The sequence below is a fragment of the Chrysemys picta genome, chromosome 2 (genome assembly GCF_011386835.1).
Source record: "Chrysemys picta bellii isolate R12L10 chromosome 2, ASM1138683v2, whole genome shotgun sequence".
NCBI classification, from domain to species: domain Eukaryota; kingdom Metazoa; phylum Chordata; order Testudines; family Emydidae; genus Chrysemys; species Chrysemys picta.
In genome coordinates this window covers 71,681,688-71,709,052 of record NC_088792.1, presented here as the reverse complement: position 1 = coordinate 71,709,052, position 27,365 = coordinate 71,681,688, and the positions used below count along the sequence as shown (strand labels likewise).

The 27,365-nt window shown below is 37.9% G+C and overlaps 1 protein-coding gene across 8 annotated transcripts in view; it reads left to right on the top strand.

Moving 5' to 3' along the window:
- The window catches only part of ZNF385D (zinc finger protein 385D), a 604,024-nt gene extending 578,495 nt beyond the window's left edge, over positions 1 to 25,529 (top strand). For all 8 annotated transcript variants that reach the window (XM_065583474.1, XM_005297057.5, XM_005297059.4 and 5 more), the window contains 4 exons: positions 15,180 to 15,410; positions 17,674 to 17,852; positions 19,418 to 19,519; positions 23,354 to 25,529. In XM_065583474.1, the coding sequence (XP_065439546.1) occupies positions 15,180 to 15,410; positions 17,674 to 17,852; positions 19,418 to 19,519; positions 23,354 to 23,587 (746 nt within the window). In that variant the 3' untranslated portion in view covers positions 23,588 to 25,529. The remainder of the gene's footprint in view (positions 1 to 15,179; positions 15,411 to 17,673; positions 17,853 to 19,417; positions 19,520 to 23,353) is intronic.
- Positions 25,530 to 27,365: the final 1,836 nt, after the last annotated feature.

The following is a 27,365-nucleotide window of genomic DNA, read 5'->3' as shown; positions in this document are numbered from 1 at the left end:
TTAGTCTCTTTCTTCACCAGTACCACAAGTGAGATAAAAGTCAATTTTCAGAACTTTCTAAATGGAGTACCAAAAATATGTACAGCTATTAGGTGGAGACAAGTGTGCCAATGGAAAGGCTCCTTATCAAACTGTGGAGATGGGTTGACAGTCCAACAGGGACTCAGAGTTGTTGGGAAGTGAAAGTAATGACACATTAAGTATTTACAGTAAAAATAGTATATTACCTCTTCCCCTCCTGCCCCAACTATTCTCTGTGTAATTTACCTACCAAATATCTGGGAGTCTTCCATGTATAATTTCAAACACCTATGTGCCAATGGACAACTGTAAGTATGTCACTATGGATCAATCTGCTATATGTTTTACTTAGAGTGCTCTCCAAGACAAATGTATGAAAGAATGCACATATTCTTCTCAATGCTCTCTATCACCTCTTCTTTCTATAAAGAAAATGATACTGTTACAACAGATGCTTATATAGCTTCTGACCGTTCTCATAATAGAAACAACATTCATTTGTTGCCAAAAACAGATTTACTAGCCTGATGCTGTCCTCTATAGGAAGTCAGTTTTTGTTGAGGGAATAACTTTAATTATTCCTGGACCAAGTACAGGGGAAATACCATGTGGTATTGCACTTAAGAGGGTTGTCAGAAGTTAGTACTCTGAGATTCTAGGTTCTGCTTGTAGTTAGTTGAATCTATTTTTAAATTCTAGGATTATAAATCTGTTGTAGAACTCAGTGTTCATACATGGGGTGTAGAAGAGGACATTGTGAAACTCTAGACTTGGTTAAAAATGGAAAAAAGGCATAAACTCCCTTCTTAAAATATGGAGAGAGCTTTTGCAAATTGAAATTCAGTTCACTCATTCTTTCCTCTCTTATTTCACTTTTGATTAATGAAAGCAATTTCTTTTCTCTTTTCTGTCATTGATGAATACTTCTCTGGACTTTTGGAGTATTATGGGTTTTTTTTCCCTTTTTCTTGTCCTTGCAAGATTGAAATAAACAATATAAAGGATTCCTTCTCTGGTGCCTTCCCATCACATCCAGGTGTTTTTTCCTTTCTAAATGGGTCTACCTCATTGTAGTGCTATTCAATCCCTGCTACCAAGCTCTGAGATTCCCACATTTAAAAATGTCCCTAATGTCAAGTTTTCAATAGTTGTGTTTGTTTATTTTATTGAGAATGAGTTTTGAAATCACTAATACCTTATGGCCCAGTTTGGGGCCCATTTTTTGTTCCTATACAAGGTGTACAAGGTGTCCCTTATACACCCCTGTGCCATCTTTCTGCTTTGCAGGTATCAGTGTAAGGTGGGGGAAAGTAGCTTCTGCTTGCTTGCCCATGGATGGGCAGAGTGTGGGCAGATCCCTTGCTCTGCCATCATCCCCAGTGAACCAGCCAGTTCAGCTGTGCCAGTGTGTGCTGAGGGACAGACACTGAGCCAGGTATAGGGCTGGTACAGGTACTTATCCCCATAGCTGGAGAAAGCACAGAACTGTGCACTGTCCCATTCAAGCGGTTTGTGGCAAAGCCATAGTTTAGCACTGTGTGGGAAAGTAGTCTTTTTAAGTCAGTCCTTTCAGCAGTATATTGACAATAGTATATCCACCTTTTGCTGTTAGTTGAGATTTAACTTCCTACTTTCTCCTTATTATTTCATTGGACTTCCAATATGAACTCCCTATTCTTTGCCCTGGAGAAATTGCTCTGGTAAATTCAGTAGTGACATGCATCAGACTATTCTAAATATACCGGTACTTAGTGGGAGGGCTTTCCCTACTTACCGCTGCTCCAGTTGTTTCCTCACTTCAAAATCCCACCCTCTGTAGTGCAGCACAGAAAACTGCTGACAGTGTACTCCATGCTTTCTCCCATTGTCCCACCTACCCACCTCCAGCTGCTGTCTCAACTTCCCTCTGCACTGGATAGTACACTGCCTAAGGAACAGTGCAGGATGTGCCCTCACTTCACACCAGGGAACTCTTGGAAGGAATGGAATTCTGGGTAGGATTTTGCCTCCTTCTTTGAGCCCTCCCTGGGATAGCATGACTCTGTACTGTCCTCAGTATGGGCCTGTATGTAATTCATACAGTCTGGCCTCCGTGTGTAGGTATGAATCTATGGAAACAAATGGCTTTAACAGTCCAGACCCCCTTAATGTGCTGTTCCCTCTGACAATCAATCATCGTGCAATTTCAATTCATTTATAGTGGAAGATATATGAGATATATAAATGAGCAGGAAGTTGGACTAGATGACCTCCGGAGGTCCGTTCCAATCCTGATATTCTATGATTCTAAGATAAAAGTACAATGATGCTTGTTTTTCTTTTGATTTAAAAGTATGGAAATGTATCTAGAAAATACATGCAGCTATTAGGCTCATGGCAGTTTGCTGATGTGGCCCTTGGTGTTGTGAAGCTTGGGCATCCTAGATACAGGTTAATGTAACATTCACATAAATTTGATGGTTTTGTGCCTTCTCTTCAAAGCTATGTTTTACATGATTAATCTTACACTGCAGTCTCCAAAATAACAATGTAGCTACAGAAATTAAACTTTATACTTAACCTTATGCTTAACCTTGAAGTCAGAGTCAGAGTCCAAATGTTATTTTAGCAGGTCAGCCAAAACTACAATCAGCAAAATCCTCTCTATGCTTGATTGTAAACTCCACCCTTTAAGCTAACTCTTTGTACTTTGTCCTTTGTCCTGGTTTTAAATTGAATTTTTCACTACAGAAGTCTCATTAATTAAATGGCAACAGTAGCTTCAGCTAGCAACACTTTTTTTCCCTAAAGCTCCTTGAGCAGAGACCCTTTCATTCATAGTTTCTGAAAGCAGGTTTTCTTCTGCCTCACAGATGAGAAATCTGTGTGATAGGCCTGAAAGGATAGCTCCCAAATCTACTCACAACCAGGAATTACTTAAAATATCTTGAGAATAAATTGATTCTCCTCCCCCATCTCTCTTCTTCTTCCTCTCCTTTTCCTTTTGTCTGTTTTGTAAGCAACATTTATCAGAAAGTTCCAAAATTCAGACAGTGTCTCACACTTTCCTCTCTTGCTCCTTGCCCTATGCCTTTTTACACCCACCAGTTGTGGTTACTGCCAGCTCCATTCAATAAACCTCAGCAGGAATGTAGTCCTCCCTTTTTTGTGGTTAATCCTTCTCAAGATTAGTGACCTATGCATTAAACTGAAAGGACTGATGGTAAAAATGTAATATAGATTTTATTCAAAATTATGCACTGCTAATTGAAGAAACAGGCCATATTAGGACATAACAGAATCCAGCTGAACTACAGAAGTCCAAAAAGCTCTTGCATGCAGTTTTCTGTTTTCCTTTTCGCCTTAATCTCTTTCAAAACACTTTCAGTCATTGAACATTCAGTCATCTTTTTCTGCTTGCTTCCTATTGACTCATCAGCAAGATATATCAACAGAGAACTTGTAGCTGAGGCATCCATGAGAAGAGGGTGAAATGAAATTACTGGTTTCTTCATCCTTTGCTGCTGAGTCACAAACAATTGAGTACATCAAATTGATGTGGCTTGTTGGAGAACTGAATAGCAGGAGTTGGTCAAAATAGTGTAGTCAGCACTCTTCCAATTAAACACCAAGGATATTTCTGGTACATAGGTGCTGCCACACCCTCTGGTTTGAGGTGGTTTCCATCAAATACAGGGTTTACAGTTTTGTTCAATGGCTCTCAGCACCCGCACTGTTCCAGCACCCCTGCTTTGGTATATGGTTTCTATGGCCAGAAGAAGTTGAGAGCATTGGAAAGGCAATATGCTGGGCCTGGAGAAGACCAACAGTCCTTATATAATAGAACATTAGGGTTGGATGGGACCTCATTTAGTCCAACCCCCTGCTCAAAGTAGGACCAATCCCCAGACAGATTTTTACCCCAGTTCCCTAAATGCCCCCCCCCTAGGATTGAACTCACAATCCTGGGTTTAGCATGCCAATGCTCAAACCACTGAGCTATCCCTCCCCCCTATTTAAAATTGAGAATCTTTCCATTGACTCTAATGGGCATTGGATCAGGCTTTAACTTGCTAGCCTATCATACAATATCAGGGTTGGAAGGGACCTCAGGAGATCATCTAGTCCAACCCCCTGCTTAAGTCTCTCAACAGTGTTCCTTCCATCTGTCTAGGGAGTAGTGTTCAGAGGTTCCAACAAAAGCCACACCTTATTCACCTCAGGCTGAAGGATGGTAGCCACGATGCAGGCCTCAACAAAGGGAAGAAAAAAAATATAGGCATAATGGAGTTTTATCAGGGCTTCAGTGAAGTTGAGAGAATGCCCAGTGATTAAAAGTGAAGCCAGAAAAGTCACCTCAGTAGTGATCTTCAAATGCTGTGCTGGTTTGAATAGAAATAATTCCGTTTTTTGTCCAGAGTGCTGACCTGTTATATTATATTCAATAGCATCCATCATGTACAATATTACTTTAATGTTTTTTAAATATCATATAAGTCAATAGTTGGAGATACTTAACTGAAGTACATGCCTAATTCTTCTCAGAAAAATGCCTAACTTCTCAGAAAAATTACTCTTTACTTGAAGAGTGAGTGTATTTGTCAAGGGACGGTTAGACTGCATTCTTCATATGTAGGAAAGTGAGTGAATCCCTGCTTTAAGTGCAAAACGCATCTCAGCCCTAATTGTGAAACAGCAACTAGAGATTCTATAACATTTATAACATACCAGGGTACAGACCAGACTAAAGAGGAGCTGTGTCACCCCTACCCTGCAACCTGGGCTGCCCTTTACAATGCGTTGCTGCTCACAAACAGTCTTCAACACATAAGTCACTCCCATCCATGTTTCTGTGTGTGCTGCAGCTAGCCAGCAACACCTGGACTTTTACCAGCTATAAAAATTACCACAAGGTGACCCCCAATACACTACCAGTCCCAATCCCTCAGAAATATATGTCTAGTACTGCCCAGCCCTCTCCTGGACAGGATGACTATATTAAGTCCATTATTCCTTTAAAGGAATAATATGCACACAACTTGTTACCCCAAATGGAGTTACCCAGGCACTTCAACTTAAAAACACTGGATTAGGTCAAACAAAAAATACATTTATTAACTACAAAGAGAGATTTAAAGTGAGTACAAGTAATGAGGCATAAAAGTCATAAAGGGTTACAAGAAAAATAAAGATAAAACACTTACTGATGCTTAACTTAACAAAATCTATTAGATTCAAAGCAAAGTTTTCTCACCACATTCTGTCAGCAGTCTTACTGACCAAACTCTTCAGGTCAGGACCCCTCCTCCAGAGTCCAACGACTGCTTCCTTTGTCTCTTCAGTGCAGTAAAAGCAATAGGCAGGGAGAGAGGTTGGGGAATCCTTTGGGGTGTTTGTCCCTCCATTTTATAGTTTCAGTCCCCGTGTTGAAAAACATTTCCAGACAAAGAAGGATATTCGCTGCTGTGTTTTTTCCACCTGTTTGAACTTTCTTTATTTCCCTTCCTGATTGATGATTCTCTTTACTGCTTAAATGCAAATTAAGCAGAGCACACATTCCTTTGTTTAGGACAGTCCTGATTTCTGCCTGGACAGGACTGGGTTGAAACATGTTAATAAAATCATATAGGGGAATCTTATAACGTCACATACAATGTTGCCATACATGTTTTACCAGGACAATATTGACTGGCAAATTATGAGTTTTCAAATGATGCCTTACAAGGCATACTTTGTAGAAAGATTATTACAGTAGTGTGTAGGATGTGAACACGGGTGTATTCTGTCACAACACTATACTACAAGACTGTGGGTGTGGGTGTGTGTAAGCATTTGGGGCCAAAATGTTCAAACTTGGGTGCAAAAATTAGGCCTCTAAATCCATTTTTAGTCATAGGGACAAATGTCCTGATTTTCAGAGATGGTGATGATCACCCACAGCTCCCAACAAGTTTGAACTGAAAGAAATGGGAGCTGCAGGGGTCAGCAACTTTGAAAACCAGACTACTTATTGAAGGCCCTGATCCAGTGAAGCACATACTTAACTTTAAGCATGTGAGTAGTTTCAGTGAAGTCACCCAAGTTTGAAAATGTTAGCCTACATATGTTTGTGAGAAGGCAGTTTTGTTTTAATATACTTTTCTGTTGCATTAATAGATGCAAATAGTACCTCATAAATGAATATAACTACTAGAGAGTACACTAAGAATGGGATTTTCAAAGCAACCAAGTTAAGTCCCATTGAATTTCACCAGGGTCTGGACAACAAACTCCCTTAGTCTCCTCTTGAAATCCTGGTCTCAAGCACCATAAACAGTCTGCTACAAGACGAGTTTCAGATAAAATGAAACCAGCGATGGAATCAATAACTTCTGAAGTAGCGGAATGTAAGCACTGTAATACTTCTAGTTATTATGATGCACTAAATTAATGAATATAGAATTACTTTTAGCTTTAAAATATTTTTATGTACAGTATATTGGGCCAAATCCTCAACTCATTGAAATCAATGGCAAAATTTCCACTGACTTAAATGGGAGCTTGTTTTGGTTGTATATGAACACATTAAATTGGATATTTAACATCCATGCCATCTGAGACTGTGGGAGAAAAAATAAGCTCATTAACAGTTATGATTTGTTTTAAACCAAAGAACACCTTCCTCGGTGGTGGGGGTGCGGGAGTGTACGTACAGTTTAAGAATGAAGGACTCTTAGGTTTAGTAATAAGAACTGATGGGTGAGAATCTCATTCTCAGAAAGCAGGGGGGGAAATGAACTAACTATAATTTCTGTGTCCTTAATCTAAAGAAAATTCATGAGGTGCTTATTTGGGATATAAAATTAATCCTGCTTACTTAAAAGGATCTTAATAACTCACTTGTGGTTTCTCATTTGAATTATGAGGTCTGTGCCTTATGGAATAAATTCATACTCACAGATGCTTTTTATGTATTCTCTGCTTTTGTTTTTATTATGAAAATAAATCTTTGATTTTTCCAGTGCTCAGGTCTTGTCTTTTATAGATTTTTTCTAAGTACTTACACTATTACTATATTAAGATGAGTCCATCAGTCCATTGTGAAACCTGAAGTGTTTCCTTTTATTTGCTGCTGACGTCCTATTCTGCACAATATAGTAATCTCTTTCTATGCCAAAGCCAAACAGTGACAGTTGCAATAATGAATATTTTCTGCAGGCATTGGTATGAAAATAGCAAGCCAGCGTCACCAGAAACAATTCTTTCACGTTCGCACTTTGAATGAATTTCAGGCTTGATTTTAGGTTATATATTATTGAAATAGCTCTTAAAGGGTTGTCATAATACATTGTTAATAGATGCTGATTCGGTCTTCAAGCAATTGTCAATTAAAATGACTGATTGCTGGTGTTTAAAATCCTTTATACGTTTAATGCAGCTCCCTGTATTGAGGGCACCAATTTGCATGCAGAGAGCAGAAACTTAATATATTCAAAGATCTGAATATTGGTTAACTTGGAAGAATGTTGGGAAAGGGATTTTAGTTTCCTCTTTTTAAACTGACTTGACAGATTTTAGTATGTTTCTACCTTAATCCTTTACAGACATTTCTAAAGTCTACATGAGTAAAGTTGTCTTTATAGCTTTAGACTTTGCATGACTTTTGACTGTGAACTAAAGTGTAATTTGAATAGTTTTCCCTTTTATTGGTTTTCACATTATTAATAAAACTGTATAAATGGAATGTATGTGGTTATAAGAGGGCAACTTATTGAAAGTGTATAAGTAAGATATATGGAGTGCACATTAGTGTTTGCTATCTGTCACATAACATGCTGGTGGCATTTGGCTTATTTAGTTAAATGTGTGTATAGGTTCTTGCTTTGAAGAATATATATTAAAAATAACTCAAATAGAATAAGAATTGACAGTATTTCCTTTTTCACTTCAAGCTAATTACATGGTGAAATGCAAATAAAAAAACATATAGGAGGTCAGATAGTCACACAGAGTTAAAACTAGATATTTCACTAGAAGGGTGGTAAAGCACTGGAATGGGTTACCTGGGGAGGTGGTGGAATCTCCATCCTTAGAGGTTTTTAAAGCCCTGCTTGACAAAGCCCTGGCTGGGATGATTTAGTAAGGGTTAGTCCTGCTTTGAACAGGGGGTTGGACTAGATGACCTCCTGAGGTCTCTTCCAACCTTAATCTTCTATGATTCTATGATTTATGCTTTTTATCATCCATTCCCTGAAGCATTTCCCATGTACAGAATATGCCTTAAGAAATGATGTTATCTGTAAGTTTTGTTTTTTCTCCTACTATATCAGGGGTAGGCAACCTATGGCACACGTGCCAAAGGCGGCACGTGAGCTGATTTTCAGTGGTACTCACACTGCCCGGGTCCTGGCCACTGGTCCGGGGGGCTCTGCATTTTAATTTAATTTTAAATGAAGCTTCTTAAACATTTTAAAAACCTTATGTACGTTACATACAACAATAGTTTAGTTATATATTATAGACTTATAGAAAGAGACCTTCTATAAATGTTAAAATGTATTACTGGCACATGAAACCTTAAATTAGAGTGAATAAATGAAGACTCGGCACACCTCTTCTGAAAGGTTGCCGACCCGTGTACTATATGATGTATCTGACTTTTAAACCAATAAAAAGCATTGCCTAGTACTACTGTTTCACAGTTTTGGAAGGAAGAAACTAAAGTTTTAAAGTAGTGGGAAGCATTGATGAGAATAGTTTTTAATTAGAATAATTTTGCTGCAGTAGTATTCAATAGAAGGAAAGACAACATCAACACTTGAAGGATGAACAGGCTGGTAAATATTCATCACCTATATCTCCCATAGATACCACCAAAATACAGCATATTATATAATTTCTAAGCACTCCTAAGAATCAGGATGTAATACAAATTCTCAAAAGAACTGCATCCTGTAACATGTCTTACCTAGCGAGGTCACCTACATGAGTATCATTATTCAGTGGTGAAATTTAAAAAAAAAAATGGCAGCTCTCATATCAGCCAAGTGTTAAGGCATGTAGCATAATACATTGTCCCGGTCTTGGTCTAAGCAGAACATTTTTTCCCTAGATGATATTGGGTTTGGGCATCAACTTTAATGTGCTTAAGGAGAAGTAAAATCCTGTGTCGTAGGATATGACACCAGCTACCTTGCTTAGCACTAATATTTTAAAGCAAGTTACCAAGGCTATTTCAAAAGAAAACTATGTATTTTAGACACCCATGCATTTCCCAAGAAAAATATGAACACGGTCTTCTTTGGATCTGTCCATATAATTGTGCTCTTGTAGGTGCTCTTTTCCAATCCCAGAAAAGCAGTACCATAATATGTCACAGATGGTTAGAGTATCCACTTTACAAACCCAAGAAGTTTTTATATTGATTTTCTGGAAATATTAACGAGAAAGCATGTATAGAGGAAATATATATATACACCCCATACATTGAGATCTCTGAGGCCAGTAGCACCTGTTTTACCTATGCAATAAGTGGCACCAAAAAAAGGTTATGAATGGAGAGAATTGTGACATGAGAAGTTGCATGGTTCATTTTCTGCTCCTTTTCTTCACTCTCATCTTTTTTCTTTTGAACAGCTTATTTCTGAGTTTTCCCATTTAATATAAGAGGGAAGTCACCCCTCCACTTCTCTCCCTGCTTGTTATCCTTTGGAATTGATGTGCACATTGCAGTGTCCTTGGTTAAAATATGAGTCTGCAGGACAGGAGAATAAGCAGACACACACATATTTTTCCAAAAAATATCATAGTTACATTCACAGCTATAATATTAAGGTTTTAAATATTGTAAACACTTTAGAGTCAGAAAATGCAAAATGTAAGGGCCTAATCCTTACAACTGTGAAAACGGAGTATTGTTTACTGCTGGCCATAGTCCGATTGATGTCAATGTAACTACGCTCACTTAAAGAGAAAACAAAAAGCCTCCACTGGATAGTAAGGCTTCGCAGGATCTGTCTAAGTTTATATTAATCTTAACATGTCACAATGCACACATAAGACCCCATTTTGCTTCCTGATATATTTGTTCAGCTTCCATTTAAGTTAATTAGAGCTGTGATTGCATTACTGAGCACAAAATTGCACCCATTGTATATTAAAGTTCACAAGTAACAGGATAATTAGTCCAACAAAATGTGCCATATAAGCAATGTAAGTGCGATGAGGTGGCAACTAGAACCTTAACATTTGCATTTCTTGATATTTCAGCTTTTAAAAATGTAACCTTACTGTTACATGAATTGAGGATTGTTTAGTTAATTTCTCTTATGTAAGAAGGAAAGGAATGGGATTGAGAGCCTGATCTCAAGACTTTTGAAGTGAATGGGAGTCTTTCTGTTGACTTCATTGACATTCATGTATATGTGTACTTCAATAGTTGCATGAGCAGCATTAAAATAGCAACTACTTCTACAGTATGTAGGTCAATATGTAGTGATAAACATAGTGAAATATATATTTACCCTGTTCCATAATTCCATAAATAGAGTAACATAGTAAAAACTTGCAAAACACTTTTCTTTTAAAAAAAAAAGTACAATCCATTTTTATTTTTTTAACTTGATCTGAAAGTTAACTTGAATGTGTGTAAAAACCTCCAAAACAAAGCTAGCACACACCACCACCACCACAAACATTTACAGCAGAAAAAAAAGGTAACTTTCATCACCCTTTAATAGCACAAAAATGGGCAAATAGATTTTATTCAAACATTCCAAAAATATTCATCTTTACATTTGAAAACAGAAACTATAATGGAGGTCTCAATGTAACCCTATAAAAGCATCCTGTATCCATATAAAAGCAGAGATACTATGCTATGAGTAAGACTATTTTAGATTTATTTCTGGCCTGACTGAAACCAGATCCTTCTTCTGAAATTTTTACAGCCTACTGACTAGACCTAAGACGTTCAAATAACCTTGGAATACCCAGTTGGAATGCGATATACGTAACCAAAACTTTGCATCTTTCAGGGAGAGAAGTAGAGGGGTGACTTCCCTCTTATATTAAATGGGAAAACTACCCATAATTAAACTAAAGGTATGCAAAAGAGCCAAACAGCTTGTGTCATTGTTTACAAATATGGGAACGGCTCCTGAAATGGAACTACATGTAATATGTACTATGATATAATATACTGATGTGAGATTTCTAAAAATAGCTACAGCACTCGACCCAAGGTTTAAGAATCTGAAGTGCTGTCCAAAATCTGAGAAGGACGAGTTGTGGAGTATGCTTTTAGAAGTCTTAAAAGAGCAACGCTCTGATGCAGAAACTACAGAACCCGAACCACCAAAAAAGAAAATCAACTTTCTGCGGGTGGCATCTGTCTCAGATGATGAAAATCAACATGTGTCAGTCTGCACTGCTTTGGATCGTTATCAAGCAGAACCCAGCAGCAGCATGGACGCATGTCCTCTGGAATGGTGGTTGAAGCATGAAGGGACATATGAATCTTTAGTGCATCTGGCACGTAAATATTTTGCAATGCCAGTTACAACAGTGCCATGTGAATGCCTGTTCTCACTTTCAGGTGACATTGTAAACAAGAAGCAGGCAGCATTATCTCTTGCAAATTGTAACCAACCTTGTTTGTCTGAGTGATTGGCTGACCAATAAGTAGGACTGACTGGACTTGTAGGCTCTAAAGTTTTACATTGTTTTATTTTTAATGCAGTTTTTTTGTATATAATTCTACATTTGTAAGTTCAACTTTCATGATAAAGAGATTGCACTATAGGACTTGTATTAGGTGAATTGAAAAATACATTTTTTTTGTTTTTTACAGTGCAAATATTGGTAATAAAAAATAAATATAAAGTGAGCACTGTACACTTTGTGTTCTGGGTTGTAATTGAAATTAATATATTTGAAAATGTAGTAAACATCCAAAATTATTTAAAATAAATGGTATTCTATTGTTGTTTAACAGCGCGATTAATTTTTGGTACTTAGCATTTTAAAATCTTACTTCTAATATGAAGTAAAATTTGAAAACATTAAGCCACGTTAACACAATGAAATAAAGAAGTAGAAGAAGGTAAGAAGAAAGGAGAAAGCTTTAAGACAAGAGGAGGCTATTTATTCTCTCCACTCCCTGTGCCTTCTCTGGGACTACGAGAGTGACTGCTCTCATTATACTGTATGATTATATCTCCTGCCTCTAAAGGCAAATTTTTGTTTCAACTCTAGTGTTCTTAAATTTGATTGTCTCCCTGCATGGACAGGTGACTTACACTTTAATCATGCTGAAACTATAAGAATAAAAATCCAAAAAGGAGAAAGGAGAGAAGATTAATAAATTCATAGAGATTACAGATGAAAATGACCGTCAAGTCCACTACATTGCTAATGCACGAGTGTCCCATACAATACATCTTTGTTCAGTCTAGTTTTAAAAATCCCAAGAGATAATGCCTGTCCCTTGCAAAACTAACCCCCTGGCTTAATGTCCTTACTGAGGACATTTTCTTGAAGTGTAGTCTGTTTCATTCCATGACACATGTTAATACATCCTCCAGGGGTGAAAGTAACATAAAAGTCTTACCGGTACAGGGGCCTGCTCTGGGCCCCCAGAAGGGGCAGGACCTCAGGTGGAAAGGTCAGGGCTGGTGATCAGCCTCCCGCAGTCAGCCCTTCTGCACTGGCCAGCCTGTGCCACCCAGGGCTCCGGTCGCAGCTGCAGTAGTTGCGGCGGCGGCTGGGAGCCCCGGGCCCTTTTAAATCGCTGGGCCCCAGGGCAGCTGCTCCTTTTGCCCCACACCCACCCCCTCGGTAGCCCTCGGAGTGGCAAAAGGGGCAGCAACATTAGCGCTTTAATGTCGGCTGTGTATGGGCCCGTACCGGCGGCCACTTCTTACCGGTATGCCATACTGGCCCACTTTCACCACTGACATCCTCACACCATGCTTAACCATTCCTCCCTTGTGTTTGTGTTTGTGTTGTTAAAATACTCATTGATCATTATCATTCAATTAGTTTTTGTGTTGCCAAGGTTTTTTTTACATGTTTTCTCATAAATCAGTCTCTTTACCCCCGTAATCATATATATATTTTTGCTCTTCTTTAAATTCACTATGATTTGTTGATGCATTTCTGGTGTGTGAGGGACCTTAAACTAAACACAGTATTTTAAGCACAGTTGCACCATGGATATATCTGGCCAGATTCTGCCATCCTTACTCATGCTGGATAGTACCTTTATTCCAGGAGTAGTCTCAATGAAGTCAAAAGGACTTCTAATGGAGGAAGGTGCTACCCAAAATGAGTAAATATGGCTAAGTCTGACTATTGGGCTCCAATTCAGCAACCATGCCTCTTCAGGAAAGCACTTAAGCACAAACTTAATTTTAAGCACACATTTGAGTTCTACTGATGTTAAGCACATACTGATGTGTTTTTCTGATTCAAGGCCATGAAGAGGAACTAGCCTCTCCCTGTTCCATGATCTGTTATGCAATCTACAAATGGCATTGCCTTGTTTTGCCACCATATTTTACTTCAATGTCATTTCTTATTTGCGGTCCAGCTTGATCCTTAGGTCTTATATATTATAATAACAAGTTTGTTACCAAAGTTATACAGTATTTCATGGCTAGGATGTAATTCGAGGGCTTTTTTTCATAGCAACAGTAGGATGTAATCGGGTTATATTTTAAAACCGTAAAATCACAGTCACAAAATAACTATTTCAGAATGTAAATAAAAAATCCCACCTTTTACAGTATTTTAACCCTTAGGACTGCAAATGGACTAAAGTAAACTGTGTTCTGATTGGCTGAGCTATCTCTAATGTCACAATTCTACCATCTCACTTGCTATAATAATTTGTAAATCAAAGTCTAGGGTTTTTAAACATTATCTGCCACCTTTTACTCCTGCAATTGTTTCAGTAACACTCAGAATCTTATTGTAAAAAATAAATATACAGGAGGTTGTATGGACACTTTGTATATGATTTTAATAAATACATTTTTTCTTGTGATAGTCTTAAAAAATATACAACTAAAGGAAAAATATAAATCCACACATCTCTGCATTCTGATGCCATCACAAAATACTATAATTGAGTTTTATTTCATTATTATAATGATGTCTACAGAATATATGTTGATTGTATCTTTAATTTTAGATTATTGTATTTGTAATTTAGGGAAAGGAGTCTCTAGGTGAGGATAGGTGCTTCTTTATATGGGAAATTTCTAAATAATTAAAAATATAGGTGTCACGTTGTGTATGATAGTTAGGATTGGTCTACACTAAACCCCCAAATCGAACTAAGGTACGCAACTTCAGCTACGTGAATAACGTAGCTGAAGTTCGAAGTACCTTAGTTCGAACTTACCTCGGTCCACACGCGGCAGGCAGGCTTCCCCGTCGACTCCGCGGTACTCCTCTCGCCGAGCTGGAGTACCGCAGTCGACGGCGAGCACTTCCGGGTTCGACTTATCGCGTCCAGACTAGACGCGATAAGTCGAACCCACAAGTTCGATTGCCAGCCGCCGAACTAGCGGCTGGGTATAGACGTACCCTTATACACACATTTTTTCTAAACAAATTGAGTGTGTTTCTACAGCTCTATGAAAAATATAAAGCCCTGTAAGTAATGATTGTTATTAATCTATTATCTTTGGCTAAGATCAAGAGTAATATCAATTTAATGTTTTGTCTTTATCTGACTCATTTCAGAACCACACATTTTTAAAAATAGTACAGAACATTAAAAGATTAAAAATCAGATAATACATAGCAGTTATGGCACTTTATCAAGCTCAAAGGACTGTGTACAAATATTAACTGCCTAATTTACTAATCAATGATATGACCTCTTTTAAGGGGTTATCCTGCATTTGTAAAGGAATGGTGTCAATGGTATAATATGACTTTTCAGTTTAAGAAATCCGTATGTCGTAAGTGTTTATATTATACAGGGGCACAGTATGTGTGGTGTTTCAATATAGCACTGTATTTTGCAAATGTATTCTAGTAATAAGAAAAAGGTCAAATTCAGTTGATTATCAGTAGTCAAAGTTTTGCCAAAATATTACGCGTCTCTTTGTAGCTGCAATCTTAACATGCCCAGTGAAAAAGGTCAGTACGTTTATTTTGTTTCCATCTCCTCCTTATTTTGACTGCAGACCTTACCACAGGGACACCAGCAATATCAACACCAACAGTGGAAATTCGGAAAAGCAGTGTTCTGACAACTGAGATCACCTCTAAAGTGGAAAAAATCCCCACCACAGCCACTAGCAGCAACACGTGCCCTTCCGTGGAGACTGAGGAAGAAAAGGCAAAAAGGCTGCTTTACTGTTCACTATGCAAGGTTGCTGTCAACTCCACCTCGCAGCTGGAGGCGCACAACAGTGGTGAGATGTAGCAATTTCTTTTCTGTCTCAAGAGCTCTGCAATTATCTTCCTCTGAATAGATTAGATCTCTTGCAGCAGGGGACAAAGAGGTGGCAGAAAACTTGCAATTACATGGAATTCATTAACTATTAAAGAATAAAAATGACAAGCAAAGAGTCTTTCATAAGGGGAAAAAAGGAAGTCTAGTGCCTGCAAGTTACCAGTTTTCTTAAATTTCACTTTTCGTTGCTTCCAAACATTATGGTGCTAAGTAACAGCTTATACTCTGTTACTCTGACTGCCAGAAGCTGGAACTGGACGACAGGGGATGGATCACTTGATAATTGCCCATTTCTGTTCATTCCCTCTGAAGCATCTAGCACTTGCCACTGTCAGAAGACAGGATACTGGGTTAGCTGGACCATTGGTCTGATACAGTATGGCTGTTCTTACCTTTTGGTGCTCAGAATTTGCATACTTTCATTTATGTCAAATAGCAAAGAGAATAGTTTGGTATAAAATATAACAAGTTATTCTGAAATAGAGGACATCAGCCAGTCAAAATACAAAGCTCAGAGATCAAATTTCTTGCTGAACAATAATTTTTGGTAACCATACAGAATAAAAAAATAATCCCTGCACTAATTGGCTGATGACGGCTACTGCTTGGCAACTAGTGACCGTCTTTCCCCTAGATGTAACACTTTCTTGCCACTGGTGTTAGTAGTGTCGGAGAGCCCTGGTGTAGACAGGCCATCATCTGTTGGCAGCATGTTAAACACCATTTTGATTCGACTTGTTGTGAGCAGGGTTAAGGATTCTGGTGTCAGCAGCCAGCATCTTGTCTATAATAGAACTCCCAATATGGCTAGCCCCAGTTTTGAAAACATTCCCTAATGTAGACAAGGCTGGAAAGATAAGACCTTAGGAGATAGCCAAGAACAGAAAGAATAGACTTGAAGAAGAAAGAAAAAGCTAAACTTAAAACCTGAAATATAACATAGTGATAGAGATTACTCAGTGTTGACCTATGAGATTATCTAACGTCTCATGAGTGTTCTTAATCTTGCTATAAGTAGAATGACACTGTAGGGGTATAGTATTGACCGGTGTGTATTTCATACTAGTTTGGAAGACACAGGTGGGCAAGTAGGTAAACATAATAATGGGGTTATTAGGCTAAAGGCCTTATTGTATTAGCGTGAGAAATCCAAAAGAGATAACCTTGGCATGGAGCAATGTTCATTTAAACTGAAAAGAACATGCTAATTTATTGTTTCTGATGGTGAAAAGAAGTTTGAGTAGTTTTAAATATTATGGGCCAGATCTTTAACTAGTTTAATTTGGTATGGCTCCATTGAAGTCAATGTAATCATATCAATTCAACATCAGATCAAGATCCAGCCTTGTGGGTTTATCACAATAGAAAGTCAAAAAATCTTCAAAATTTAGGTTACTAGTCTGCTAAAGTATATGTGTGTGTGTATTAATTTTGAACAAAGATTGTAACACCATTATTCACATTGAATAGTGGCTTAAACCATGAGTGGCCGCATTAAAATCAATTATGTAAGGTATTATTTAACATGAGTAAAGATATAACAATCATACCCTTTATTATTGATTTTTGTCTATTTTTTTTTTGTTAGTAACAAATGTGAGCAATGTCCATATTTCTTTTATGCTTTGGTTTCTGTCGCAGGCCCTTAAGATCCTTAGATTTCTGCCTGGAGCTTGTGCTCTGTCTGAGTTATTTATTTTTTTGGAAGCTCCAGGATTTGGGAACTGATTATTTAATTGCAGATTCAAGTTTCTGGTACTTAAAAAGTACTGTTTATCATCCTCATCACAGAAGCTTACAAATCACTTGCAACAACATCTTTAATAGCTAAATCTCTCTTCCTTTTCAACTACAGTTCATGTCTTATTAGCAGCAGGCGTTAATGAAAGAAGTCACACCTATTTAACTTCACCTCAGGACATCCTGAGCATGCCATTACTTATTGGTGGTGGCTGCTTGTTCCTGTTCTGTTGCCTAGATAGGTGCATTTAATAATTAAATTCCAGATAATTATATATTAAATGTGAAATATTGTTACTCTATTATCCTACTGATATAGGCAATGTGGACATGTTTCAAAGATAACACATTGGACAAAACTGAGATTTTATAGATAGATAGATAGATAGATAGATAGATAGATAATATGTATTTAAAAGTTGAAATAATAAAATGCAATCAACTTGCCCAAAATATCTCTTTCCTATTTGGAATCTCTCCAGGGACTAAGCACAAAACTATGTTGGAAGCTCGGAATGGAAGTGGAACTATTAAAGCCTTTCCCCGGGCAGGCGTCAAAGGCAAGGGACCTGTTAATAAAGGAAACACAGGCCTACAAAACAAAACATTTCACTGTGAAATTTGCGATGTGCACGTAAACTCTGAGACACAACTTAAACAGGTACTTAAACAGCTTGGACAACACTGAATCCTTGACTCTGCCTTGTTTTCATAAGGGTGGAGTACCTGTGCATTTAGCATGTGTCAGTGTGATGAGAATTCACATCTAAATGGAGCTTGCTGCTTTTGCCCCTTGCACTTGGGCTTGTGTTCTGTGTGTTTGTTTTCAGTATGATTTTCCATCAGATAAAGTACAATTCCTCAAAAAACTGCTGATTATATATATTTTTAAATGGTTATAGAATCTTTCTCTAAACAACAATGTTACAACTGTCCTTAGACTACCATTATTGTCATGGCTTAATAAACCCTGTCATTTTGTGTGCTGTGTGATATTTATATTCACGAGGATGTAGGTGTGTGTGGAGAGAGTCTTTTTATAGAACGTTGAAAAACCTCCTTAGCAGTGTGGGTTGTTTTTATCAGTGTTCCTCTGCAGCCAATAAGCCTCACCTCTAAATTGCAACTACACTAAGTTAGAGTCAATCATTCTCTCTCAGATGAACAAAGCCATTGTTCTGGAAAACACTTAGTTACTTTATGTGCCTTTTGGAATTGAAAACTTGTTAAGAAAAGTATGGAGATAAACACTCTGATGGACTACATTTGTACCTGTCTTACGCTTTCAGGGGGAAAAAAAGGTTCCTTTCCTTGTTTATCTTACTTGCTATAACTCTTTTCAGAAAAAAAAATAGAGAGAGAAAAAAACAATTCTTAGCATCTAATGCACCATAAAATCTGTACAGGAAATTACAGTATATTCTAATAGTTTATATGTATAGGCTCTGCATTGATATGGTTTTATTTTTAATTTACTATCACTCAGCATTCTGTGTGGCAGTCTTTCAGGTGAAATCTTGAAAGCTCCCGTCTGTCCTACATGGACATTAAAAGTCTCATGGCACTTCGTTTTTCGGTAGGGGATGCTCCTGGGTTCTCCCATCTCTGCTGCAAGGGCGGCTCTATGTATTTTGCCGTCGCAAGCACAGCAGTCAGGCGGCTGTTGGTGGCGCGCCTGCGGGAGGTCCAATGGTCCCGTGGCCGCCGAATTGCCGCTGGACCAGTGGACCTCCCACAGGCATGCCGCCGAAGGAAGCCTGACTGCCGCCCTCACGGCGACCGGCAGGCTGCCCTCCGCAGCTTGCCGCCCCAGGCATGCGCTTGGTGCCTGGAGCCGCCCCTGCTCTGCTGTGCAGCAGTTGGCTGCATTTCACAGATGCTTTAAGGTGCGATTTTTCAAAAAGGCCTAACTTTGCTCCCATGAAGTCAGCAGTGCTAAAACTCCCATTTGACTTCAATCAGAGCAGAGCAAGACCATGGCTGAGCATTTTGGAAAATGTCGCCCAAATACATGAAGCACTAAACGCTCCTTCAAGTTGAAATACATCTAAATGGTTATTAATTATTGCTTTATTTTATTTTAATTAGTCAAATTAATACTATTGTGGAGAGCAATAGTCTTCAGGACTGGAGTATGGCTGTTGAAAGGCAGGAGTTGAAGTGAACTATTAATAATGTGATACTGATTGAAAGAAGGTAATTTTTGTAATATCCCTTTTTTAACAGCACATAAGTAGTAGAAGGCACAAAGATCGAGCTGCTGGGAAACCCCCTAAACCTAAATATAGTCCTTACAACAAACTCCAAAAGGGAGCACATCCGCTTGGGGTAAGCAAACGATTTTCTCTTCCATGATGTCCTACCGAGAAGGATTTTCAGAAAACATCACTGGGAAAAATGTGCAAAAGTTGAATGACAGAGTGGGTTCCAGAGTGTGTGCATGCTGCGGGATATTGCACAGAATCTAGGTTTGATCACATTCCTAAATCTGTTGCTTACATCCCTTGGGGCAGCTCAAATGCATCCTAGAAGTGAGGAATGTCAGTTCTGAGTAATTGATGGAAGTGGGAAGTAGGAAGTGATAGTTCACTGTACAACTGAAGACAATTGGAGTCTTTCTGTTAACTTCAATGGACATTGGACTAAGCCCCATAAGCACCCTTTTTGGAGTGGTACTGTAGATGATCTCAGAACAGGGTTCCATTATAAAGGTCGTTAGAAAGAAAGACGATCCAAAGGGGTAGAAAGAATGATAAGGGCTGTAAAGATCCTACCTGCACCTTCCACAGTGAATGCCCAAGAGGTTAATGCTCAGATTACTGGACAGGATCCACCATAAAACACACAACATTTTGATTTGATTTTATTCCAATTTTGTATTTATTAAAAGTACCTAGATAAAATTAAACATAGTCAAAAATCTATCGTTTTATCTTGTGCAATTTCAAGCCAGGGCTGGTCACATTCCCCTCCCATGGGAGAAACTATTTCAGGCCCAGATCTTGTTAACTTCAAAGACTTGGGCCAAAGGAAAAATAATGTATATTTGCATTTAATAAAACCCTCCTAGTGTCTTGCATTAGTAATAAATACTCTAGCTCCCTGTAGCTCCCTGGTGGGATAGTGGAGTGTAACATAGCATCCATCTACCAGATGATCTACCTGGGAATTCTTCATATAGCATTGCTAATGCAATACAATTTTTCACTGAGATTCATTATTCTAGTATTTGATGGAGGCTCTTAACAAATCCCTGGTGCTGTACGTACCAGCCACTTGTTCGTGAGCTGCAGTGTACAAGGATCAGGGCTCTGTTGTGCTAGGTGCTCTACAGATGAGTAACAAAGAACACAATTCCACCCCAAGAGCTCACAATCTACATGCCAGACAGGAGCCAATAACTGGATGTAAGAGGCAAATGAACTGTGGTGGGAGGATGAGTTAGTAGTAAACAAGTACAAGTTAGCAGAGAAGCAGAAGTGCTATAACTTACTCGGGATAAGGTTAAAATAGGGGTTTTTTTGAGGGGTGGTGGGCTGTTTTAGTTTTGTTTTCCTTCTGCAAAATAACATGGACAATGCTGTTATTTGGAATTCAAACGGAATAGACAAAAAGCCAAAAATACACTGATCTTCCTTTGATTATAAATGTTTTTGGTAAGATCTAAAGCTGATTAACTTTCTTTTCTCAACATTTTAGTTTTTTGAACCATTTAGTTGCTCTGCCTCAGTTTACGCACCTGTAAAATGGGACCAGTAATACTTAGCTATTTCACAGAGATGCCCTGCATGTTAATTAGTATTTGTAGAGCACTTTGAAAATGTATAGTGCTATATACTGTATGCACTAAGCACTACTGCTATTTAATCTCTCTTGGAAATAGAACCATGAGCACTTCAACAAATGAATTGAAAGCCTATATAGTTTCAATAGAATACTAGCTCTTAAACTTTTCAAAGAATCAGAGCACCATGCTGCGCCATCTACATCAACAGTATCCTAAGGGGATTTTTTCCTCTTTTTCCAGTGGCAGAAATACACCAGAGTCACTAACAGCTTTGCTACATTCATAGGATCATAGAATTTAGAGATGGGGAAAGACTATTACAGTTCTGTAACTCATCTTGTTCAACATTCTACCAATGTAGTATTGTTCCCTAATGTATATTTTTCTAATGCTTGCCCAGTGTAGTTTTAAATGTCTCATACAAAGGGGCTTCACCACTTCCCTTGAGATACTATTACACAGTTTAATAGGTCTCACTGTTAGGCAGTTCCAGACTACATTGGGACTCACTCTGTCCCTCTCCAAACTGATGGGTCCTGCACATAAAAAGCTAATATGACAAAAATTCCAAGTTGTTGTGATTCATTTTCTCGCTTTTCAAATCCATTTTATTATATAATAAAAAAGCTCCCATATCAAAATGATTTTTCTGATGAATTTATTCTAAATAAAGATTTTTAAAAAACCCTATTTAAATATAAATAGAAAATGGGGAAAAATAAAATCATAGAAAGGGAAGTAGAGAGTTTGCACCAAGACCTGCTAAAGGGTGTGACATTGGGTGTTTCAATGACCAAGACGAAGACCTGGGGGTAGATTTTCATAGACACAAGGGGGGAGTTAAGTGTCCAACACCAAAACATCTCAATGGGGTTAGGTGCCTAACTTGCCTTTGTGCCTTTGAAAATTTCCCCCAAAATTCTTCAGCAAACTTGAAGTCAGCAGGTAGGGCAGCAGATACAAGACCTGTGAGCTGATAGCTGGTAGATAAAAACTGAACTTTTGGATGGTGGATAATGTTGATGGACTGCACAGGTGAAATTCACTGTTGATTTATGGGACAATCCTCCTGAATCCAAGGGGCCAAGCTGAGACAGTGTGGTGTTATTTGAACACACACACACACACACAGTCTATTGGCTGGGGTGAAATTGGCCCTATCCAATAAGTGAGAAATGTCCATATTTATTCCGTGGTGTACAATTTACTGAGAGAGAGAGTTGCAGCCCAGGGACACAAGGCTTGATCCAAAGTCGACTGAAGTCAACAGGAGTCTTCCACTGGCTTTGGAGGTGGCCCATATTCTCATCTCAGGTTGTAGTCTCTCATATTGGGATAGTTTATGCACGTATCAAACATCAGTGCTAATACACTAAAATGAGATCTACCCCAAAGTGTATTTTTAATTATACTCAGATATAGATAAGCATTTTGTACACATTGTGTGTGTTTGAAAGATGTAAATGGAGAGTTGCATGGTGCTGATGCTTTAAAAGCTGGTTAAAGAAAAAGCTGCAGTGCTTATCTACAATACTACATCACAGCTCACTAAATAGTGATCGCATAAAGATGTACATCAAAAATGAATTTTCAAAACCAAGTTTTTAAGATACCTGCCATTTTTCATTGTCTCCATAACTGAGAACAGCATCTCACTGAGAAATGCTATTTTACTGATTCCTACCAGCAGGAGATCCAGTCAGATGATGTAGAATAGGGAACAGGGAATGCATCTCTCGTTTGAATGCATGACAAATCAGGAGACATTCATAGCTGTTGTTAGGTAAAATTTGTTTATATTTTTCAGGGACAGGTGCTAATAAACAGTGGTTCACTGATTATCTTTTTTTTGTAATAGAATTTACCTAGCAACAATAAAGAAAGTACCTGCTTTGTAATGCATTCAAATGGGATGCGTTTTCACTAAATTCTAGTCTGCAACATCAGACTATCCAGATGGCTGCTTCCTCACTGATTGTCAGTTCTTCCTTATTCAATTTTTCCAGGGCAACTGCAACTCCCCTTAAATTTTGTGCAAGTTGAGTTTGCCCAGCCCCTGTCAGGACTCACTAAAATGTTGATTTGAAATTACGTATCAAATTATAGGTTTCCACGTTAAGATGTGAAACCAAAACCAAAATAATGTTGGGTTTCAGTAGCCTCTACCAAAACAACGTGGACGTGCTCCTTCCTAATTGGAGTGTGTGATCTAGCAGCTCTTTTGTTAGACAGATGCAGCTCACTTTTAGTGCCAGAAACTAATACCACTCCTCTCTGTCTATATTTTTCATATATAATCTAAGAAGAGTAACCTGTCACGTGGCTAATATGAACAAATTCTGCTTTCTCTGTTTGTTTTTTTCTTTTCCTCACAGGTAAAATTAGTATTTTCAAAGGAACCTCCAAAGCCAATGGCTCCACGAATCTTACCAAACCCACTAGCAGCTGCAGCAGCAGCTGCTGCTGTGGCTGTGAATTCCCCTTTCAGTCTTCGATCAGCCCCAGCAGCTACCCTATTCCAGACTACAGCACTTCCTCCAGCACTCCTACGACCAGCTCCTGGGCCTATACGGACCACCCATACTCCTGTGCTGTTTGCTCCTTACTGAACTCCAAACAGGAATCAATTGTACTGCAATAATTTTTCAAAACAAAAACAAACAAAAAGAAGCAAATCAAGAACATGGAACTATGCAGTGTTTATTTATAGTTTAAAGTATATATGAAGAGCCAAGACTTTTGATAGAGAATTGATCAAATTCTAAAAGAGGGAAGGGGCAGTATTTTCTCCAAATGAGAGCATTCCTCTTGAATATTGACCGTTTTAGAAGCGATCTCCAGCATTGACTCACAGTGATATACAGAACTTGTGAAGCCTTTTTGACTGTGCTTTTTGGCACATATTTCCCTGAAATGTCTTTCCTGCTTTATGAAACAACTTACAAATTTGTCTAAAGGGCATTAACTGGTTCCAATGTACATAAAATACTTTATTCTGTAGATTAAAAGAAGAAGAAGAAAAAAGAAACACTGTGAATAGTAGTACCCTTACTGATCCTTCTGCCAAATCAGCAGTTACTGGGTATTTTTCTGAACAAAAGTAGCTACAATAGATGTCTTGTACAACAATAGTATTGTGTCTCTATCTATGCCACTAGGTTTATAACTGAGTTGCAAAAGGTAAAATGAACAAATTATCTCACTTTGTTAAATAGGCAAAATGACAATGATAATGTGGTGTTCCTAGTTAGAAAACTTTCTTTTCCTCACCTAATAGAAAACGTTAAAGTACAGAGACATACAGTAGATCTATGGTTAAGACAAAATAAGAGATAAAGAACATTTAGTGCAAAAATTCCATATGCTGTACACTAAATAGGCACATTTCTATCTAAATGAAAAATATGTGTACAGTGTATATATCCCAAAGAGCTAATACTTACAGGATGGAACTAACATGAAAGGCATAAAGGTGGACAGCAAAAATATTCTGTTTTCATGAGTCACAGAGAAGTATAACTTCATTAGTGGTAGAACAAAGTGATGTCAAGAGTGGGTTACTCATGGTCATACCTAGCAAATGAAAACCAACTGTGAAAAACTGGCCCCATTGATGACAACAGGAGATTTGCCATTGACTTCAGAGGAGCCAGGATTTCACCCCAAGATTAGGACATATTCTTTTTATATCATACCAGTGGGACTGTCTGTATTAAGTAGAGGTCAAAACTTGTTTGTTATAGGTATGGTAATAGAAATGAATATGTTCTATGATTTTATTTCCTACTGATGTGATATAAAATATATATATATATATATATATACATATATATAATCTAAGCAGCAACACACAATATACATATTATGAGATAATTGCACATCATGGGTTTGGAGCAAATACCACTTTTAGGATCCTAATGGACCCTACATTCTGTAGCTGATCTTTGCTTCTTTGCAAGGTTTTAAAGCCTTATATATTCACTATGAGGCTTAAAGGGGTTGATAGTGTCCCTATAAAATAGGATTCATCAGGGGTATATATAGATATATTGTATATATGTTAGAGTAAGAAAAATAACTTATAAACAGAAAAATCTACTATATAAAGTAATTATATAACCATTCAGTTTCATATGTGGATCATTAAATAGTAACAAAGAGCAGAGAAAAAATGTGGCATGTCTTGAATCTCTGATACGTGCTACCTGCTTTTCCCCATAGGGATCTGAAAAATATCTATTAAGATTATGGAGTGGGCTGCTGAGTCTGATTCAGCCACTCGGATGTGTACCGTACTTTTAAGACAAAGAAAAAAATTGAAACCATAATTTAAGTTCAGGTGTGTGTGTGGGGGATGGTTTAAAAGATTTTATAACAATGCTTTTAATATAAAATAATGGCCATGTGGTCGCTACCTAAAAGTGCTTGGGGTTAACATTAGCAGTTTGGGAGATGTACAAGATGGGAATATGCAGCACCCTGGACTTTCAGGTTATTAGTGGGCCTTCCATACACATTTTTTAAAGCTTATCTGCATATATTTTTTTTTTTTACAAAAATAAATAAAGAGAGAAAGAAAAGGTGTTCCATGGATGGCTGCGTCCAAAGAATTCCAAAGAGGTGTGTTTATTTCTCTGTAAGGATTAATTAAAATAAGCTCTGTATTAATCATGTCTATGATTTGGTCCAGTTTATCTGCAAAAGTTTGTGCCTTGAAATCAAATTGGTTGATAGTAATCACCTTAATCAGATATAGGACACAAACTAGATACTGTGGTGATTTCAGGACTACTTAATTACATGAATTTCTTTGGCCCAAGATATTCATAAATAGGAGAGAAGAGTTAAGTTCCTAACATCATATTCAGGCACCTAAATAGGTGGGATGATTTTAAAAAGTGCTCGGCACCCAGCGGCACCCAACAAGGTTACAAATGGGCCCATTTCTAAAGCGTTGGGCCTGACACTCAGAGTATTTGCAAGTCAGTCCTCTTGTTTGGGTGTATAAATATAGTTTTAGGAGCCTAACTTTGATCTCTTCTTTTTAAAATCTTGGCTTGGGTCTTTAGAATATTCAGCCTATGTTCTGTGTGCAGTAGCTGTGATGTCATCAACATGTGTGCATATCCCTTATTGAAGAGGACAGTGGTTTTCAATCTATGCTCAATGACACCATTTGTCAGCAGAGTCTTTCCTACTGGTCCACAAATTGAAACATTTGAGAATCAAGAGGAGTACTGGAGTGTTGGGACGGAAAATGAAATAATAAGTAGAATGGAAAAGTAGGAGAACCACTAACCTATTTTATAGTCTTGTGCATGACCTACTGGTAGGGGGGCACATACTGTACATCCTGCCACGCTATCACAATGCCATTAAAATCAACAGACCCATCTTTGTGAACATGTTGTGGCCTGTGGCATGTATGGAGGCACAGTACTAAGGAGAGAATTAATAAAAGTTTTGCTAGAAATAAACAGCGTCATTCCAACTATTTCCACTTGCAACTTCACTTTCTGTTTCTTGGACCTTTTTTGTCACAGTGCTCTATGGAACAATTTTTGGTCACACAAGCCTCTTTTAAATTTCAGCTGTACACAACAATCTCAAACGTTTTTATGTCTCTTACTCACTACCTAATAAAGGATAAAGCCTGAATGTTAAAATGTATAGTGGATTTTCTGTGCCTTGCTGTCCCCCTATCTGTTGAGCAGCACCTGTTTGTCAGGAATAGATCAGCATCCATTGGGATCCAATCTCTCTGCTAAACAGCTGTTTGCTTAATATTTTAATAAATAAATGTGAAAACTACTAGCAGAGCAATCTGCTTGGTGAATGGTGAGTCCAATCCATGTGCATGACCACAGCATTTGGAATTGGAACTGTCATACTTAAGCCACATTATACACACTTGTGTCAATATGCCCATGGCAGCAAGAATAGTAAAAGAAAAAATGTCTTTTCTTATTTCATTTTAACTAAATATAAATAACACTACAGGACTAGACAGAAGCCTAAAGCCCATGGAAATGCGTCTCTTCACCCAAAATATGAATAAGTCATTGGGCTGACAGAATGAAATCATGGTTGCTGGGGAAAGGGCTGTGTATGTATTCAGACAAGCTGATATGTTCAATGATGTTTTCTCAGATTCCATACTAAGCTTTAAAAAATGATTGTTCTGGTCTGACCAGAAGTCATGATGTTATATTTATGGGAGGGGTTTTGTTTTGTTTTGTTTTTTTACAAACTATATTTTCTTATAAACCCTGTAATTTTCCAGGCATTTGTGCCTTCAGACATTTGGTCTGAAGATTCATCATTATTCTGAAAAGAGAGGTTAATTACTTTCCTGAGAGCTAGTGTAGACTTTAGGCTCTGCAAGGC